The sequence below is a fragment of the Paramisgurnus dabryanus genome, chromosome 9, assembly GCF_030506205.2.
Source record: "Paramisgurnus dabryanus chromosome 9, PD_genome_1.1, whole genome shotgun sequence".
NCBI lineage: Eukaryota > Metazoa > Chordata > Actinopteri > Cypriniformes > Cobitidae > Paramisgurnus > Paramisgurnus dabryanus.
In genome coordinates this window covers 39115821-39135890 of record NC_133345.1, presented here as the reverse complement: position 1 = coordinate 39135890, position 20070 = coordinate 39115821, and the positions used below count along the sequence as shown (strand labels likewise).

Below are 20070 nucleotides of genomic sequence, written 5' to 3'. Positions count from 1 at the left end.
GGAAAAACAAAAAAAATTCTGGCCAAAATGTAAATGTTTGTATAAAATGTATAATGTTTATAAAATAAGTATATTTTTGCAGTTGAAAATACATTTAACTTTAATCTTTTCAAACCTGTTATTATGTTTACAGGTTTGTAGCATACAATATTTTTTTCTTCCAACGCAAGGTGAATATAGATGCTATAAAATATATTGTTGTTAAACCCATATGGAATTTTTTTTTCAAATATTATTTAAAATATATTTCAAAATATACAAACTTTCCACAAATATATATTGGGAAAAAATAAATTTTGTAAACATATTTAAAATTTATATTTCAGTACATATATTTTTGGTCATTTTTTGTATATTTTGAAATGTATTTAAAATAATATATCTATATGGGTTTAACAACTACTGTAGTTGTATACATAAATGAATACATTAAATAACAAAGATTATCTTATTACAGAAGTCTTCAGATGAATATCTTATATTTGCCTATAGAGGAAAGTAAACACGTTTATATAAATTGCAAAGATTTCCAATCATAATGAAAACTAGAAACAAATTTTTTTTCTTCATTTCGACATAATATTACACCCAGTATATTTGTTTGTAACCCAAAAACTAGTCTACAGTAACTGCTGGTGTTTATTTATCTAAACTATGGCTGTCTGAAACCGTTCACGTTTTTACTATTCCCTATATAGAGAATGAAATACGAGTCAACTATATGGTAAAGAAGTGAATCTAAATGAGTGAGCAATTTTTGGACACCAACATATGTGTCGGAAAGCTGTTGCTGAGATTTGTCATAAACCCTTACACCTGTGTGGCTTTATGGATTGTACTGTAAAACAGTAACGTTTACTTTCTTACTGTTTGTCATGTTTATTGTATTAGTTGATAATAAAGAGAACAAAACAACTGCTCGTCATATCTATTTACTATTATGTTAACTTATTATATTTAAGAAAAATATGTTTTATATTTTAAGTAAAAAGGTATCAATTTATTGTTTTAATATTTTTAAAATTAGAAAATTACTGACAAGAACAACAAACAAAAGTGTATTAAAAGAAAATGTGTGGCGTTTACTGTCAGCATCCGTCAGCTGATTCCAGTTACACATTCATCTCATCTAGATCATGGGAAATAATTAGTGGGCGAGTGTACATCGAATGTACCCTCCAAGTCAGAGTGTATTGTTGGTAAAAAGTAGTGAACAAAGGTTTCGGAAACCACTACTAAATGGCACAATATAGTGCACTATATAGGAGATAAGGAGCAGTTTCAGACACAGCCTATCTCATAATAAAAATGACAAAGTGACACATTTATGGAAGTAGTGAATTTATTGATGTGTTCTCCACCTGTAACCACGAAACCATTTTCCACTGGATTCAGATAATTCAGTTCTAATATATGAATCTTATATTATTTGCCCCTCAAACCTACAACCATTTCAACAATCAAGCAGGCAATGACAAGGTCCAAAACTGGAGCCATTTAGGTGCATAGTGAAAGTCACATACAGAAATACTGTCACAGGAAGAGGGGAAAATAGAAAAAAAAGAGAACTTAAAAATATATATCATAACATTTCATTTAAGAACAATGCACACCACATGTTGTCCTTGATAAAAGCCAATGATCGCAACATCAACTATACAGCCATACAAAGACATTGCTAAGAAGAGGGGGGGAAGAAAAAACATTTTTCTTTGCCTTCCATATTAGTGGACATGCACAACATCTGCCTTTGGACCCCATCTGTATGATTTGTAGTGTTTTTGCTTTTATTACAATTTGCAAGGGTCTGTCCTTGTGGGACTGATACAATAAAGTATACATAGTATAGTAGTATAATTACAGGCTTTTCCTTTAATGTATCTACTGTATGATCTCTTTGATTTAAGCAATGTGCGCAAAACTTTGCCACACAAAAAAACTTCCCATGGCAGGTCTGATTAAGCAGCTACGCCACAGAAATGCTGTACAATTATGTGATAAATTGAGCCAAAGCTGAACGCGAAGACTTTATCTGGTCAGATTTACACTTATAAAAGGGAGTCTGCGGACATACAGAAAAACATTCGGTGGAGATTTTGAGTATGAAATGTTTAAGTGTGATATGAGAGACTCCTTTTGGCCCTCCCCGCTTCAAACCCATCAACAATGACCATCTGAAAGGGCCACATTATTTCACTGGTCCATGACCAAATGATGAAAACAAGTAATGTACAGTAAATATTCATTCAGAAAAGCAACAGGGCATCTCTACATCCGCTATCAGCAAAAAGATCTGGCAGATTGTCACGCCGTTCTGTTTGAATCATTCATCACATCCTACACAGGTGATGGTATCACAAGTTTGAACCGGGAATATCAGTCCTTAAATCTCAAAGTTTAAACCTGTAACCCAGCAAAGATTTTAAGCTCTGAAGGAAAAAATGACTATGAATAAATGTACCACCTATTTACGTAGATTGTGTGTTTCGTTTAATAATTACAAAGTAAATGATTTCGTTTTCATATTTTCTGATTCACTATACATTTAAGTTGTTACAAATAACCTTCATATACAAGCAATCTATTGGGAAAAAAGTATATCCAACGGCCAGCGATAGTGTAGATAAAACTGTGCAGTGTCTTTAAATCGATTGTTTTGGATTTGCTGTACCTCTAAAAACATCTAAAATAAAATCACAATGCATTCCAATTGTAAGCATATCAAATCGCGTTCTCCTGATGTGAAACCTTAGATAAAACGTCTTTAAAAGGAAAAAACAACACAAAACTGCTCTGTGGTACGATAGTAGCATCATTAAAAGTAGTAGCGTTATTAAACCATTGTTTTTTTGATTACTTTTATGAACCGGAATATGCATTTCAAATGCATGAAATGATTTGAAGAGAGCAGTTTTATAATTGGTCAGTAGTATTTTCGCCCCTTTCCAGCTCCGCAGAACCCCAAAATGGCTAAACCTGCATCTGCTCCAGATATTTGTAGGTGGGGTTCTCGTAGCCGTGGTTCTGCATCTTGTTCAGGTGGCGCTCTTCTGGAGTCAGCATGGGATCGACCTATCAAAAAAAAACAACAAGATTTAAAGCAGCGGTGAATCAAGGAATCAAGCTTTTGTCATATAAGAAGCCATCATACTTGAACAAACATCTTGTAATGGGGCATACGCACCAAACGTGAGTTCAACGATTTGCGCGAGTAGATTACATACAAAGTCAATGCAAAGACGCGATCAGACGCGTCCTTGCACGGGGCGATGCGAATGACGCGAATTGGGCGGCGCGATTGCTGCGAAAACATGCGCTATTCGCCTTAAACGCGCCTTCGTGCAACTTGAAAATATTTAACTTAAGTGAAAAATTCACATGACACAAAGTTAAATCCCGCGAGTAATCTTGAGCGAGCAACGCGATGCTATACGTTTGGTATGTACGTAGCATAAAGGGGGTCGCACACCGGACATGCATCACCGCGTCGAGTCGCCTCCAGGACAACTCGGAGGAATCGTAAACCGGAAGTGTACATTAAAAAGCGCGAGCTTCGTCAGAGCCAATGGTGTAGTGGGCAGCGCTCCGACATGTGGTGCTTTCGCACTTTCGGCGACCCGAGTTCGATTTCCGGCTCGTGGTCATTTGCCAATCTATACCCTCTCTCCTTTCTGTACTTCCTGTCCTCTCCTCTATCACTGTTTAAATAAAGGCCAAAAATAAAAAAATGACCAAAAATAAATAAATATATTAAAAAAATAGCGCTAGCTTCGTCAGATAGCGTCTACTTCAAAATGCAAAATATACGTTAGCAGCCAATGTTAATGATTAATGATTTGGGACAAATATGATGTTATTTAATTTAAAACTATGTGAGTGGCGCGACAGGGATTTGAGCAACTTCCTGAGTCATAGCTGGGCGGCGCAGACAGGCGCCCCACCTGTCGGCGCTGGTGTGTGTATACCTATAGAAAACAATGTGTTCGATTTTTTTTACAACGGCGCGGCGCTGAGCTGCGTGTCCGGTGTGCGACCCCCTTAAGTTTCAGAACTAAAAAAGTCCTTGTTACTAAAAATATTAACTGTTATTGACAACAAGCCCAGAAAATGCCAGGTTCTGGAAAGTACCTCCACTTAACGGCTACTTCGATAGCCCTGCCCATTGATTCGCACTTTATATATTAACTGTTGTCTTATTTGTCCACACTTGGACTAGGACTATTAACTACTAGGTCAACTGTACTACATACTTCATTGCTTTGTTTAAACCAACAATTTTATTATAAGTAAGTAAGCAGACGCATGACACGAAAAACAGATCGAATAAATGCACCACTATTTTCACGAGTGAATTCAAACACTGAATGCAGCCGTCAAAGCTCAGATGAGGAGTGACACCTATTATTTAGCTGTGATGTGTACACAGTCATTGTGATTGATGCCAAAGAAACTTTTCTTTAAAGCTGCTCGTCCTTGGGTGCCCCCAACAAAAGCCTCATATCATCCTTCACTGAGATTAAGAGAGTACTTTTTGCGCAGTTATCTTCAAGGCTGCATTGAAAACAATAAGAGTGAAAATGATTAAACGGCAAGCGTGACCGACGCCTCACCTCCACAATGCCGTGACTGATGGTGCCATACTGCCTCTTCCTCAGTAGCACGAGACTGATCACAATCACCGTCGCTATGGCCACCGCAATCACCAGCAAGCCAATCAGAGCGCTGCTTCCGAAGCTGAAGTCATCCACCAGGGGGCGGAACGTATCCTGCTCCGATCCGCGACTGAACTGTGGGGAAATGACAAAATGTGAGCAAATTTACACTCTTGAGCGGAAACAGATAAATGTGATTAACAGACAGATCTCACAGAGCGTTCAATGGTGACAGCATTGGGAACTAAAACTGTAACTTCTGGACAGTAAAATAGTGTTGCCATGGCTACATAATGTGCTGTAACTGGTACCAAAAGAGAACTGACTGAATTATTTACAGCCAGAGAGACGAAGAGCAAAGATAAAAGCGACGGTGAGAGATTGAGAGAATTCTGGCAGTACAGTTTTTACTTCCAATCGTTTTAAGTACTCAGACATGTGAGATCTTGAATGAACATAAGGAATGTTTGCCGCATAAATCCCGTCTGAAGTTCTTCCAGTTCTTTAAGTAAGTTGGAACATATTGCATTTCTGGCGGGAAAATAGCCTTTTTTTTATAGGTACAGAAATAGTTTAACTAAAAATGAGACTTCAGACACTCTATACAGTATATAAATAGCATAAATTATATACTTGCTCTCAATTCATTCCAACCTCATATAAATCATTGGGAATACCTTCAAATTCCTAACATAAAGGGAAAGTTCACTTTAAAATGAAAATTCTGTCATCATTTACTCTCCCTCATGTTGTTATAAACCTGTATGAGTTTTTTTGTTTTGCTCAACACAAAGGAAGATGTTTGTAAGGAAACAGGAGCACCACTGACTTCCATATTAGGAAAAATGCTATGCAAGTCAACAGTGCTCCAAAACTGCTTGGTTACAAACATTCACCCAAAATATATTTTTTATGTTCAACAGGACAAAGGTTAAGGGTGAGTAAATGATGACAGAATTTTCATTTTGGGATGAACTATCCCTTTAACATTCTGACCCTGGACCACAAAATCTTTTATTTGAGATTGACATAATCTGAAAGCTAAATAAATAAGCTCGATTGATGTATGGTTTGTTAGAATAGGAAAATTTTTGGATGAGATAAAACTACTTGAGGGTGCAAAAAAATCAAAATATTGAAAAAAAAAATCACCTTTAAGTTGTCCAAATGAAGGCTTACGCAACATATGGAGAGTTTGGTTCCAAAATGCAATAAACGTCATTTAAAAAAAAAAAAGTTAGTCAAAATCAGCATTGTATCGGCTTAGTATTAAAATGTAAATCCAATATCTGCCGTATTATTCTGTCAGATTTTCTTTATTTTTTCCTTAAAAACACAATAAACGCCAGTCTTCCTTCTCTGCAGAATGCAATAAATCCGCTTAACCAATCACAGCGCACTATTCCGCGCATTGTAAACAATAATGGCGCACTTTGAATTCGCACACAGAATCCTACTTTTCCTCATCTACTTTGTACTCCATGATCAAAAAATAAACAAAACAAAATAATATTTTGACGGAATTGATAAACCTGTGGTGGTTTTCTGTGTCGGGGAAGAAACGTAAGTCATCAAAAAAAAAAAAAAAAATGTACGTCAGAGGCACGCTGGCGAAGGAAAAATGACGGCTGTTGCTTGGTCTCACACGACAGCATCAATGCTAACACATTGACCTCAGGGGATCTTATGAAAAACTTTTCATTATTTTACTCGAAGTCAAAGAAAATCAAGCAGGACTAAAACATTTTACAGCTGATCTATGTCAAAAAAGTTCACAGCCGCAATGACAGTGTTTTTAAAATGACAAAGTGTTTTGATTAATGCCATTAATGTTTATTTTAATCAGTGTATAACTAAATGAATATAACAAAGATTAATGCACATGTATATATTGATTCAATAGATTTATAGCATTTTGAAAAAAAGCTTGTCATGTATTTTGTGGAAAAATAATTCATTTTTATAAGAAATCAAATTATGGATTTGAATGTTTAATGTTATTATAACCTAAATATGCTATGTGAAAGTTTGTAACAGAAAATAGTGTTTTTCATCTTGTCACTTTCTTGGTATAGAAAACACATTTTTACAAAATTAGTCAAAATGGATTTATTGCGTTTAGGAACCCAACTCTTCATATATTACTAATGATAAATCAATTTTTTATATATTTACGGTAGAAAATTTACAAAATATCTTCATGGAACATGATCTTTACTTAATATCCTAATGATTTTTGGCATAAATAAAGATAATTTTGACCCATACAATGTATGGTTGGCTAGTGCTACAAATATATACCTGTGAAACTTATGACTGGTTTTATGGTCAGGGTCACTTTAGTTTGAAACATGAAGGCAAGAACATAACTGAATATTCATTTGTGTGTGTCCTATCCCTTTAAGACTAAAACTGAGCTCTTAAGCTAAATGAATGCATTTGTGAAGTACTCCATGGACTAATGAGGGTTCTGACTGGCAATTTTAAGACACAAATGTTTAGTGCTCACTTCCATTTGTGTGGAGCCTAATGACGATGATAATGAACGATGAACCGTATCCACCGGACATGCTCATGCACTCGCGTTTAAAACATGCACAAGTGCTGTGGAAGGCTGTTGATAACTATAGAAGTTCATATACAGTAAGAGAACTGGTCTACAGTAATCCCCATCACCCATTTAAACACCCTGTGGACTGCAGTGGCAGGTATTGGCCACATGAGGGCGCTGTACTTACCAGTGGATCAACACCATTCAAAATCACTTCCTTAACATCCAGAGTTTCATCAATTACCTGTCAACACAGACAGGGCAGTCTCAGTTACTGTACTTCCCTTAATCTAAAAAGTTAATGTGTGTGTGTGTGTGTGTGTGTGTGTGTGTGTGCGTGCGTGCGTGCGTGCGTGCGTGCGTGCGTGCGTGTTTGAAGTGCTTTGATTTCATAAAATGCTTGACCTTCATTTTCTGCTTTTGGTATCAAATTCAAAATTCCCTTATGAAGTATTTTAGAAAAAAACATTACAGCAGGGCATATTTGATATAGTTTAAATGTGTGATACCAATAGTATAACAAACCTCTGATAGGTCCTGTGTTATGTTAGAGAGACTGACATGCTGAAATGCATACACAAGCAGAATTTACAACATGCATTCCTAAAGATTATGCATAACAAGCATCCAGTTCGGCCTTTCAGGACCACACTGGCAACTGGAATGTGACTGGGAAATGTGTGGCATGCGATGAATGCTGGGATATGAATGAGATAAGACTAAATTAAACTTGATTTGCATTTCCCGCAGGAAATACCAGTGCTTGGAAGGCAGCCAAATGGTGTCAAGTGTTTTTGTTGACTATGCATGAATCAACACATAACTTTAATGCTTTAACAATATAAATGTGCCTATAGATTAAACAAGTTAATCATATAAAGAATATAGCCGTAAGACTAATGCTAAGTATTTATTATTTGCCTTTGCTGCATGCCACATTTCCAACACTGAAAAAAAATGACTTTCTTACTTGGTGTTTTTGTCTTGTTTTCAGTAAAAATATCTAAAAATGCTTAAATTAAGATGTATTTTCTTGATGAGCAAACACAAAAAATACAAACTTTAAGTAAATACGTGCTTAAAACAAATAAAAGATCTGCCAATGAAATAAGAAATTTTTTTTTAAATAAGTTCACCTTTTTCATAAACACTTAATTCAAGATTTTTTTCTTATTCCATTGGTAGATTTTTTTATTTGTTTTATGCACAAATTCACTTAAATTTAATAGTTTTTGTAAAAAAACTACACTTCTTTTCTATGTCATTTTGCTCATCAAGAAAATACATCTTAATTTAAGATTTTTTGATATTTTTACTGAAAACAAGACAAATATACTAAGCAAAAAAATGCTTTCTTACAGTGTACACTGCAAAAAATGATTTTCAAGAAAAAAAATTCTCAGTATTTTTGTCGTGTTTTCAGTAAAAATATCTAAAAATTCTTAAATTAAAATGCTTTTTCTTGATGAGCAAAACGACCCAAGAAAATAAGTCTAGTTTTTAGAACGAAAATTTTAAATTTAAGTGATTTTGTGCATAAAACAAGAACATTTTTCTTAAACACTAAATTCCAGAAAAATTCAAGTAAAAATTTGCTTACCCCATTGCCATTTGATATTTTTGGTCTAAAGACTAGACTTATTTTCTTGGGTCGTTTTGCTCATCAAGAAAATTTATTTTAATTTAAGAATTTTTAGATATTTAGATAAATACTAAGAATTTTTTTTCTTGAAAATATTTTTTTGTAGTGTATCAACAGTATGTTACACATTATGCAGCTCAATGTTATTTTTTTATGAGTTATTATAAAAATACATTACATTGCCTTGCAAGCACTGTAAATATAAATGGCACAGTGTACTCTGAGATCATAAATATATGAAAGATTAAAGGTCAACTATCCTATCATTAACCATAAATCCACTTGTATCATGAAACTCTCATCATTATGAAAAATCCTGCTCTGTTATTTTCCAACTGTAGTGTGCAATAATGTATTTGCAGAGTTTATATTGAATGCCGGTGTCAGTTTCTGATCATTAAAATGTTTGTGGTGTGCGGGACGGGCCGGTGGTCTCACCACATTCTCGTTGATCTTTCCCTTGCTGTTGATGATTTTCTCCTCTGCTCCAATGAGACCGTCAAGACTGTTCATGCCAGACCCTGCAAAGAGGACAGCCAATCAGAGACAAGAACACAAGTGAGCAGCTGGAGCTTGAATATAACTCAAATGTTTACAAATATCACAATGTATTCAGTTATGAAGAACACCTGATATATGCACCATATCCTACATTAAATTTCTAGCCTGAGTCGAACCGTGGCGAGAAACCAAAATCTGATTTTTTTTATAAATCAGGCAATATTACTTTAAAAACAAGATGAGACTTTGACCTTCAGAAGAATGTCTCAAATCCATTATTTGATGCTCTTATTGATAAAACTGTTATTACGTAAACAGTCATTACATTACTATGTAAATGACTGTTTCATAATCCCACATCTGTGAAATCTCATTGGCGAAAACTGAACAATGCCTTTCACCAATGCTTATTGTTTAACTGTCAGAGCAGCAGGTCATCACCACTGAAAGATTAACTACGATACGTTCAGCAGCAGTCACAAGGTCTGGTGACAAGAGCTTACAGCTTAACCATGCAGGACTGATCCGCTCGCCAACAGTACACAAGCACACAACACACACACAACCCCAGCTATACAGACAACTGGTACATATGAGATGAGATATGAGTGGTGCTATCATTTACAAACTGTGGTGGGTGTGTTATGAACCAAAGGTTAATATTCAGAGATAGGAGTTTGTTGAAATTCTTAACCCTACAGTGAAAAAGTAATAGTGATAGCATTTGCGTTTTTTAAAAAATGTCACATACACACGACAATGCTGTCATAAATATCCGCTTTTGCACAGATCTGCAAAAAGATGACTGAAAACGCTGTACTTTGTGTGCCAAGCCAGTAGGTGGCGATGTTACTTGGTAAAGAAAAAACACCACGCCTCCGCACATAAGCATTTTTCTAAAGAGCAATAAATAAAAACAAATTAAGATGGATTAAGGACAAGTTCGGTATTTTGCACATAAAGCCCTGTTTTCAGATTGTTTATGATGAAATGTAACGGTTTTGACAGAAATCTGGACATATGCGGCTGAGAATTTTCTGGTGTTTGTGTTTCACCTCCCACCTTTACAATGAGTTTAATGGTGCACTGGAACAATCCTTCCTAAAATGCATTAAACTTTTGTTTACAAAGACGTGAAACTCACCGAGTGGTCAGGGGTGTTCACTGATATGCTCACACAAAAATCGCTGCAAAAGACGCATTCCAACAGGTTTATCGTAGTTTTTGCCAACTACATTGACTTGTATTAGATGTGCTGTGAGGTACGGTATTACTCCGCGCCGGGAACTTTGTTTCTATTCTTGCAATTGGCAAAGGCGGATTAGCGCCACCACCTGGGCTGGAGTGTCTATTATTCAAGCTCTAAGCGGAAGAATGTACGGGTGTGAGGCGTTTGGAAAAATAGGTCCACAAGTTAACAACGAATGCTAAAACACCTGTTGGAAAGCATCTTTTGCAGCGATTTTTGTGTGAGCATATCAGTGAACACCCCTGACCACTCGGTGAGTTTCACGTCTTTGTAAACGAACGTTTAATGCATTTTAGGAAGGATTGTTCCAGTGCACCATTAAACCCATTGTGAGGTGTGAGGTGAAACACAAACACGCGAAAATTCTCAGGGCAGCCGCATATGTCGAAATTTCAGTCAAAACCGTTCTATTTCACCATAAACAATCTGAAAACAGGGCTTTAAGACTAAAATACCGAACTTGTCCTTTAAGCAGTTTTGTCGAGACCAACGATGAGGTAGGTTGACCTATAAAGCGTTAAAATTGTGTAAACTTTTTGAAGCGGTAATAAACTTGGTCTCTTAAGCAGCACAAACACAGTCCTGTCAAACCATCATTGTTGTTTTGATACTCGCAGCACATGTTTATAGACTGAATTAACTTAATTTCGTAGTTTACACAAATACGATGAGGCGTCGTTTGCAAAAATGTGAACTTTGAGTCCCGTCATGAAAATTTGCGTTTTCAGAACCCCAAAATGCCAATGTCATGTAAACGAAAAAACATTTCTGTTTACGGTTGATAATGCACTGTGGATAAAGAGTTTTTGTTTCAACTGCCTTAAATTCAATAAATAAATGTAAGAAATTTTCAAAACTAAAAAAATTATAACTTTTTTAGTTAACTAACATTTTTAAGCTGAATTAACTCGAAAGACAGCACGAACACTTACTTTAAGTTGAAACAACAAATCTTTTTTCACAGTGTGCTATCATTTAAAGCCCGGATTATTGTCTGTTTTTTGTACGTGTACACCAGGGGTCTCCAACTTTTTCATGAGCAAGGGCAACCACAATGAATAAACAATCCAGAGGGCTACTTTTTGATATAGTCTACTCAAAACGTATTTATTTTACTTGTTGATATGTTTTTAACAGACATAAAAGATGCTAAGCTAATATAAAAATAAGTAATAAATAAATATTAATATTAATAGAATGTGCTTTGGCGGGCAACTCGCAGACTCCTTGCGAGCAACCTGGCGCCCGTGGGCACCATGTTGGAGACCACTGGTGTACACCAACAGTCGAACGCACAGCCTTGCAAAGTATAGTTTATTTGACTCGTACAAGGACACAGACGTTTGACGCATGTGCATTGCGACAAAATGCAATGCATGTCCTGGGCTACAAACCACATTTGCATTGGTGCATGTACAGTACGCTAGCACTCTTCTAATGTGAAAATTGCGTCATGCGCACTGTACACAGACACACAAAAAATTTGACTACATTGACTTTGGCCTTAAACAGCCCTTTAATAAGTACTAATAAGCCAAGAGCAGGTTCTGTGTTATATTCATAAAGGTTGGGATCGCAGGTAAACAGGTTTATGTCAAACCTGAATTTTTTTTATTGTGAACTCCTGCAACAGGACGGCTAAAATCTACGAGCTCTCTCATGAGAAGTGCAAGATAACAGAAGACAAATGAGACGAGAGGAGGCCGAATAATTACCAAACCTCGTAGACAAATGAACCCTAAGGAGGTGTCGACAGGGAGCCGGCCCTGAATGTATCTACACTAGTGGGTTATTTGTCTTTTTGATACTAGCAGGTAGCAGGGAAGCTTAAATGCTTTACCGCACAGCACATGTTCATGGGACTCGTTCGGAGATCTAAACAGCTAATTAGCTTAACAAGCTGCCTGGACTTTTCATTAAGCAAATCTTTGAAGGATGGGATGTTTGGTCTTCCATCTAAGGGAGTGACTGAGGGAGGAAAAACCAAGATGACCAATGAGGATAGAGAGACAGACGGTACAAAAACATAAGGGTTTGAATGCAAGGACAGATGATAAAAAATGTATATGAGAAGGGCTGGGTAAAACTTTTTTTTATAATATTGGACAAAACAATAAAAAATATAAACAGATTGCTGTATTTAGTGTAATTTGCATTTAAATAATCCAATATTGATTCTTTAATAAATACCCCAATTGATCTTTTAAACTTTGCATTGTTTTCAGTGGACGAGCCTTTCACATTGAAAAAACAATAAGTCTCATTTATTAATAATTGCATACGTTTTTCCTATTTATGTGCACATTTCTGAATTTCTGAAAAGTTTATAATATAAAATACACTCACTTAAAGGATTATTAGGAACACCTGTTAAATTTCACATTAATGCAATGTTATAATGGTGTGGGGCATGTTTTCGTGGCACACTTTAGGCCCCTTAGTGCCAATTGGGCATCGTTTAAATGCCACAGCCTACCTGAGCTTTGTTTCTGACCATGTCCATCCCTTTGTGACCACCATGTACCCATCCTCTGATGGCAGGATAATGCACCACAAAGCTCGAATCATTTCAAATTGGTTTCTTGAACATGACAAAGAATTCACTGTACTAAAATGCCCCCCACAGTCACCAGATCTCAACCCAATAGAGCATCTTTGGGATGTGGTGGAACAGGAGCTTCGTGCCCTGGATGTGCATCCCACAAATCTCCATCAACTGCAAGATGCTATCCTATCAATATGGGCCAACATTTCTAAAGAACGCTTTCAGCACCTTGTTGAATCAATGCCACGTAGAATTAAAGCAGTTCTGAACGCGAAAGGGGGTCAAACACAGTATTAGTATGGTGTTCCTAATAATCCTTTTAGGTGAGTGTATATAAATCATATATTATTATATTAATAATATAAATAATTATAGTATTTGATTATTGCATGATTATTATATGCGTGATTTTATATAACGTATGACAGCATGTGTGGAAGTTTTTCGTTAAGTTTTTGTTGAATGTGGATTTGTTTGTGAAAACGTCCATATGCACATTTCACACACAGATTTGTGCGTATGTATGCTTAGTGAAAAAGACTCAATGTCGTAGTGAATAATATTTTTGGGCCTTAACCAATGCTCAATTATTTTCCCGCCATTGACAAATTATCTCATCAATTAAGAGAAAATGCTTCCCTGCCAATGATGAGCTTTTACAGCAATCCATATTTCTGCTATTGTCCACTAGGGGGTGCTCTTACCCACTTTATAAAACAATGAAGAACCGCTGATCCATAAACAGTAAAGACTCTTTAACAAAAGTCCTTCACAAAAATGCAATTATCTTAGCTTTTTACTCAAAATTTTGTTTTTTTAAACCTACCCATATTTGAGACGTGATAAAAATAGAACAAACGATGATAGAATGAAAGGTTTTTTGCATGAAAGTAAAGGGTCTGTTCTTTAATTTGATATATTGTATGTTTATATACATTGAAAGTAGATTTCCAGAAGGCATTAAACTTTTGTGAAAATCATAAAAATGTTGCCGTTGGCAGGTAACTTATTTTATATACTGGTGGGGAGTTAATATAACACCAAGACTATGTGACCTTTGTAATGTGAATCATTAAACAAGTGTGAGATTTTTATTTGGAGTAAAAGGGTTAGCCGTTTTAAATATGCCGTTAACTGTGTGGTTGTATTATATCAGCATTATATGTTTAAATGCAATGGCCAAAACTTTTGAAATATTTAAGAGAAAAAGTAAAGTAACCCACACTGTAAAAAATACTTTGCTGCCTTAAAATTTTTTGTTGAATCAACTCGGATTTACAAGTCATTTCAACTAACTATTATTTATCTTGACTAGAGATGAGTTGTTATAACTTCAGGTGAGTTGTTATAACTGATAAATTTAAGTTGACTTTTCTCAACTATATTTTATAAGTTGTGACAACCAATTTCTGTTGACATGACTTGTAAATCTGAGTTGATTCAACAAAAAATTTTAAGGCAGCAAAGTTTTTTTTACAGTGCAGCGGATATCGCAGTTTCACAGCATTTGGGGATTTCATGTGTTAAGGACCTGTTGACGCTGCCATAAAATAATCATTTTTGGCTGAATGGTTCCATAAAGACCATCTAAAAAAACTTTCTGTTTCACAAAAGGTCCTTTGTAGTGGATAAAGGTTCTTGGGATTATTAAAAGATAAGAAAAAAATGACACCTTAACTAAATGGACTAAAATATTCCCAAAGTAATATACTATTTTATTTTTAGGAAATGTAGGTTTTCCCCAGCCCTATGAGCAAACACAAGATATGTGAGGCTGAAGTGGTAAAAGACAGAAAAACAGAGAAAATAGGTTAAGCGGCAGACCCACCTTTCTTGAAGGCACGATGGGGTTCAGAGAGATCGCCTAGTGATTGCGTACAAGCAAAAGACCAAAGAAAATATTGTAACAGAAAAAGAGAGAAAAACGCAGGTGAGAAAAACTAGTAGAAAGGATTATCAAGCTGTGTCTACAGAAAGAGAGAAATCCCACAGGGATGAAGTAATAAAGAAAAGCACAGGGACAAAACTGGATGTATTTCTGGACTGGCCTGTCACAACAAAAGCCCCCCTGGGCTTCCATGTCTTATTATTTTGCTCTTTTCAGTATTTTTTGCCTTAATTTTGCACATTTTGTACTTTCTTTCAAGGCTTGGCAGGCCCGGGCAGGACAGGAAGAGAGAGATTTTCGAAGCGCTTGGCTGCAGCGATGCGCCACCGCCCCAGGCTGCATGATTTCAGCTTAACTTCAAATGCCGATGGGCATTCAGGCAGGCTTACAAAAGAAACCTAAGGCTCAAGAGCAACATTGGGCTTTGGGGATTTATTGGGCACTTAACAATACCACCATCAAGCAAGAAATTCGCCTTATGGGCATTTAAAGAGAAAGAGAAAGAGAGACAGTAAAATAAGGAAATGTTGGACACATGCAGTTTACAAACCTGCACATAAAAAAATACTTTCTACTTTAAACCTCAACAAGGTTAGGTGTTTATCAGCCTGTCAGTCACAAATATTATTATTAACATTAGCAAATTAACCAAGTTTTTTGTGGTAAAAGTATAGTAACCATGGTTATTTGGTAGATTGATTACTATAAACCAAACCATGGTTTTACTACTGCGCTGAAAAAAAATGATTCATTGAATTTAATCAATTTTTTTAAGTTAAGTGGTTGCAATCAATTTATTTAAGCTACATTTAAACAAAAGTTGTATATTTTATTTTACTTTACTAATCTTTTTTGTTTACTTGTAGCTTAAATAAATTGATTGCAACCACTTACCTTAAAAAAATTGATTAATTACTTTATTTCAGTGTGTAACCATGTTGTTTTGTTTATAACTGTAGTAAAACCATGGTTAGTTTTCATATGGAGAGGCAACCTGTGGTCAGTTTTATTTATATATCGCTTTATACAATACAAACGGATAAATTTAGATTCAAAACGTACCCTCAGGTTCAGGAAGGGGGCCTAGAGAGTTGACCTGGAAGGGCCGGAAGGGCTTCCCTTCAAAAGCAGGAGTTTCCACGCTCTCCTCAGAGGACACGGTGACATCAGGCTGAGATTCGGATATGGAGGACAGGAACTGGTCCATATCTGCCTTTTGATCCTGGTAAACCAACTGGAGAACTTCATCTAAATGGTGAAAGGAAAAACATGGTTAAAACAGCCAATCACAGAGAGAAAGAGATGAAAGACCGTAGCGGTTCCCAAAACTAAACAAATGCAGCACTTTAATGTGTCTGTAAAGTCGGCCGTTCCTAAATTCCAGATTCTCCAAACACCCAATAACAATTCTCACATAGTCGGCCTTATAAACTACACATCTCCACACACTAGTGGATATTTGAAATCTTGACCCAGTTATGTCAAACTCAATGTCTATACTATCCCACAGCTAATTCCACACCTCCTTTCATAAAACAAATAATAAAAAGACGAAAAGAAAACAAAAACGCATTAGTTCACCGGGGCATCTCACGAAACAGCTTGACAGTTTCCACTCGAAATGATAAAGGAGCTTTAGAGCACTTTGATTATCGTGAGATGTTGTCAAGCGAGGAGATAAAAAAGGTACAGGTGTATTTATCTTAGCATCAAGTGTAAGATGCAGAGATATTATTTTGTGGTTGTTTAGGGACAAATCCGAACAAAAGAATGTATAACATAAAAAGACGAATGTTTTTATCCGTGTTAAACAAAAGGAACTGCTTGATGTCGGCATTCAGTTTGTTTGTCTGGTGTAAAAGTTGTCGTCTTTTAATGCAGATGGCGTGTGGTGCAGTTGTTACAGACCGCAGTGAATGCGAAGAGACAAAAACAGGCGTTAAACACTAATGCCGGTGCCTTCTTGCAAATTTCTATCTAGTAAAAGTGTTAAGTACTGTAGCTGCTGTCAAGCAAAATTAAAAACGTTATGGATCATTTTTAATACGAGTCAGCCACGGTCCACAGCATGCTGAATTGAAAAAGAAATTGGAAAAATATGAAGAAAAATGTATTGAATTGCAATTAAAAGAAATTCATGGAAGAGAGGAATTTCGTTAAGTCAGTTTTGTGACAAAACAAACTATATCATTTTGACTTATTAAGCAGATTAGTTTGATAATTGGATACATTTCTCCAAATTATCTAAAGCCTTTTTCACCCACAGAATACTTAAAAATATAAAATTATTCGATTTTTGTTCATTCACACGTAAGACGCATGCGTATATCGTAAACTTGGTGGATTTTTCTTGCAGAGACTGAACTCTTTACCGGCCATTGATGAGTTAACTCGTCAATTAAGAGAAAACGCTTCCCCTGCCAATGACGAGCATTTCCGTCAATCCGCAATACCGTTATAATCCACCACGCAACTTATACAACCCGGAAGCACATCCTCACGTGAAAGAACTCCGTGTATGGTTTCATCTGATATATTGTATGTTTATAAATTTAAAGAAGAACATTTTCTGGAAGACCTTAAAGCAACACTATGTAGTTTTTTTACCTTTAAATAATGTCTTTAAAATTATTTCAGTGATAGAACAACTTTTAACTGGACAAATTGTACTGTTGCTGCAACCTGAGCAGCCTCCTAGCTGCTACAAGCACACTCTGAAAGTGGCAGTGGAGGGTAGGAAACACAGCCCCGCCCCTCCCCCTGCCTGCAGAAGAGTGTCTGATACCAGGCACTGTTGTGCTTTTCAACCACATGGGGGAGCTGTAAGTCATTTTTACATGGAAACTACATAGTGTTGCTTTAACATTTTGTGACAATCATGAAAAATGCTGGCGCTGGCTGGCAACTTAAAAGAAAAAAAAAAAGAATTAAGTGAACATATTATGTGTGACTTCTGTCTTGAGAAAACAACCTTTTTTGTTTGTGATTCGATCGTAACCCAGCGCATGATGTGCTGTTTTATTATGTTGGCAAATAATCTTAGCTTCAGTGAGAAGCTCCTTGAACTGCATTTAAAACCCCTGTGTTAAAAAGCTAAACCATAACTTTTTGTTGCAATGACACGCGCTTCCTTACTACGGTACGTCCTTTACGGCATTGTTTCTTCCTTTTATTCACACGGGACGCGCTCTGTAAATGTTATGGCAATGTTCCAAAAAAAAAACAATTCCGGGACATCTTTGCGTCAATTTTCAGGGATCAGCTGTGTGAAAACGGTTTAATACTGTCAGTACAATTTGCTTTCATATTGATAAAATATGAATCTAGATTTTGCATTAGTAGGCCGACCAAATAAGGGCATTCTGGGAAATTAAGTATTTAAAAGGCACATATTATGACCATTTTAACAAGATGTAATATAAGTCTCAGGTGTACCTAGAATATGTCTGAAGTTTCAGCTTAAAATACCCCACAGATTATTTATTACAGCATGTCCAAAATACACATATATGGGTGGGAGCAAAAGGCGTGGTTTATGTGTGTACCTTTAAATGCAAACGAGCTACTGCTCTTCACTTCCTTAAAGTGACACTTTGTAGTTTTTCAACCTTCATAATATATTTTCAAGACCCTTGTGATGGTACATCGACTTAAAATAGGTTGAATGACATGTCTACCATAGCCTGACGGGGTCTGTATTGCTTTTACTCTTACTTTAAAACTTAACTTAGGGGTTTCGGCTAGTAACCTGAGCACAAAACAAAAAACTACAAAAATCTGCTTTACGGCATACGTCACTTTCTCCACTTCCTCAAATTCGGACGTGAGAGCGCAACTATTTATTTTCCTGATTTTTTTGTCATGGCCGATGCAGCAACTAAGAAAAAGAAACCCTTTTTTGTCGGAGGAGACCAGAAAGAGAAAAGGGGAGAGAATAAAAAGAAGGACGAGGATCAATTATATTGGGCCAACGTTCGCTCGCTGGTGTGAACTAAAGTAGGAGGAGGGGTTTCTGACCGATGCTGACTTGGCCCTCATGCTTTTGTACTAGTAAGTAATGTTATAATGCTTGCATATGTAAGTCCTGTCTGGCGCCTGAACAAAATTTTTTACGTACATTTTACTGGAGGCTACTTGGAGAGTTTAGAGAGAAACTTATTTCACGTGACATTGTGGGGCCGTCGTAGCGTCATGGACCTACAACACGGGCGATCCGGGTTCGATTCCCCTTTAGGGCAATATGTTTTTAAATATAAACTTTAACCAAGTGACCACCATTACAACTGGCTTGTAAACGTGAGCTACGTGATTTTTTGGCGTTTGATGAAAATAAAACCCATGAAATCATATTATATGACACATGGCATGCTGGAAGGCACATGTTGTGACCTAAAGAGTTGTCGTCTTTTCCTTTGCGACAGTGCTGCGGCGCTTGTGGGATCTAGGGGCGCTAGACGTGAAAAATACATCTCTAGCACCCCCTAGTGGCCAAAAAGATCCATGGTGTGCCTTTAACAACAGACAGTGCACGCTTTGGGTAAAAATAAATCTGATTCCTTGAAATACAGTCTGAGACAATAGTATCTTTAGCCACATTAGTGCTACAATGTGCTAACAAAGACATTTAGAAAAGCTTTTGGGTAAATTTAACCAGTCAGATAGTGGCTGTGGGCGGGGCTTTTCAATGTGACATCACATTAACAAGAGAATCAAAACAGCATGTTTTCATTGTAGGCTGGTTGTGCCCAAACACCTTGTAAAAAGTTGGTTTTGCATAATATGTGCCCTTTAAAACCCTTGTACGGCAATGTTCCAAAAACAGTTACTTGACGTGTTTGGGTTCACACAGAAGGCACGTTGTCAATTTTCTGGTATCAGCGTGAAAAGGGTTTAATGCGGTCAGTACATTTTGTTACATTTCGATAAAATATTAATCTAGATTTCACATTAGTAGACTGACCAAATGAGAGCATTCTGGGAAATTAAGTACTTCAGTAAATTTAGAGTAAATTTTATTCAATATTAATCACAACTTCTGATTT

General features: G+C 36.3%; 1 protein-coding gene across 5 annotated transcripts in view; it reads right to left on the bottom strand.

The window, feature by feature from the left end:
• Positions 1-1324: 1324 nt before the first annotated feature.
• The window catches only part of aplp2 (amyloid beta (A4) precursor-like protein 2), an 83453-nt gene continuing 64707 nt past the window's right edge, over positions 1325-20070 (bottom strand). For 2 of the 5 annotated variants that reach the window (XM_065282781.2, XM_065282779.1), the window contains 6 exons: positions 16091-16276; positions 14969-15004; positions 9284-9366; positions 7391-7447; positions 4611-4787; positions 1325-3072 (listed from right to left, as the gene is read on the bottom strand). In XM_065282781.2, the coding sequence (XP_065138853.1) occupies positions 2971-3072; positions 4611-4787; positions 7391-7447; positions 9284-9366; positions 14969-15004; positions 16091-16276 (641 nt within the window). In that variant the 3' untranslated portion in view covers positions 1325-2970. The remainder of the gene's footprint in view (positions 3073-4610; positions 4788-7390; positions 7448-9283; positions 9367-14968; positions 15005-16090; positions 16277-20070) is intronic. The other 3 variants (XM_073815833.1, XM_065282780.1, XM_073815834.1) reach the window with 3 other exon arrangements.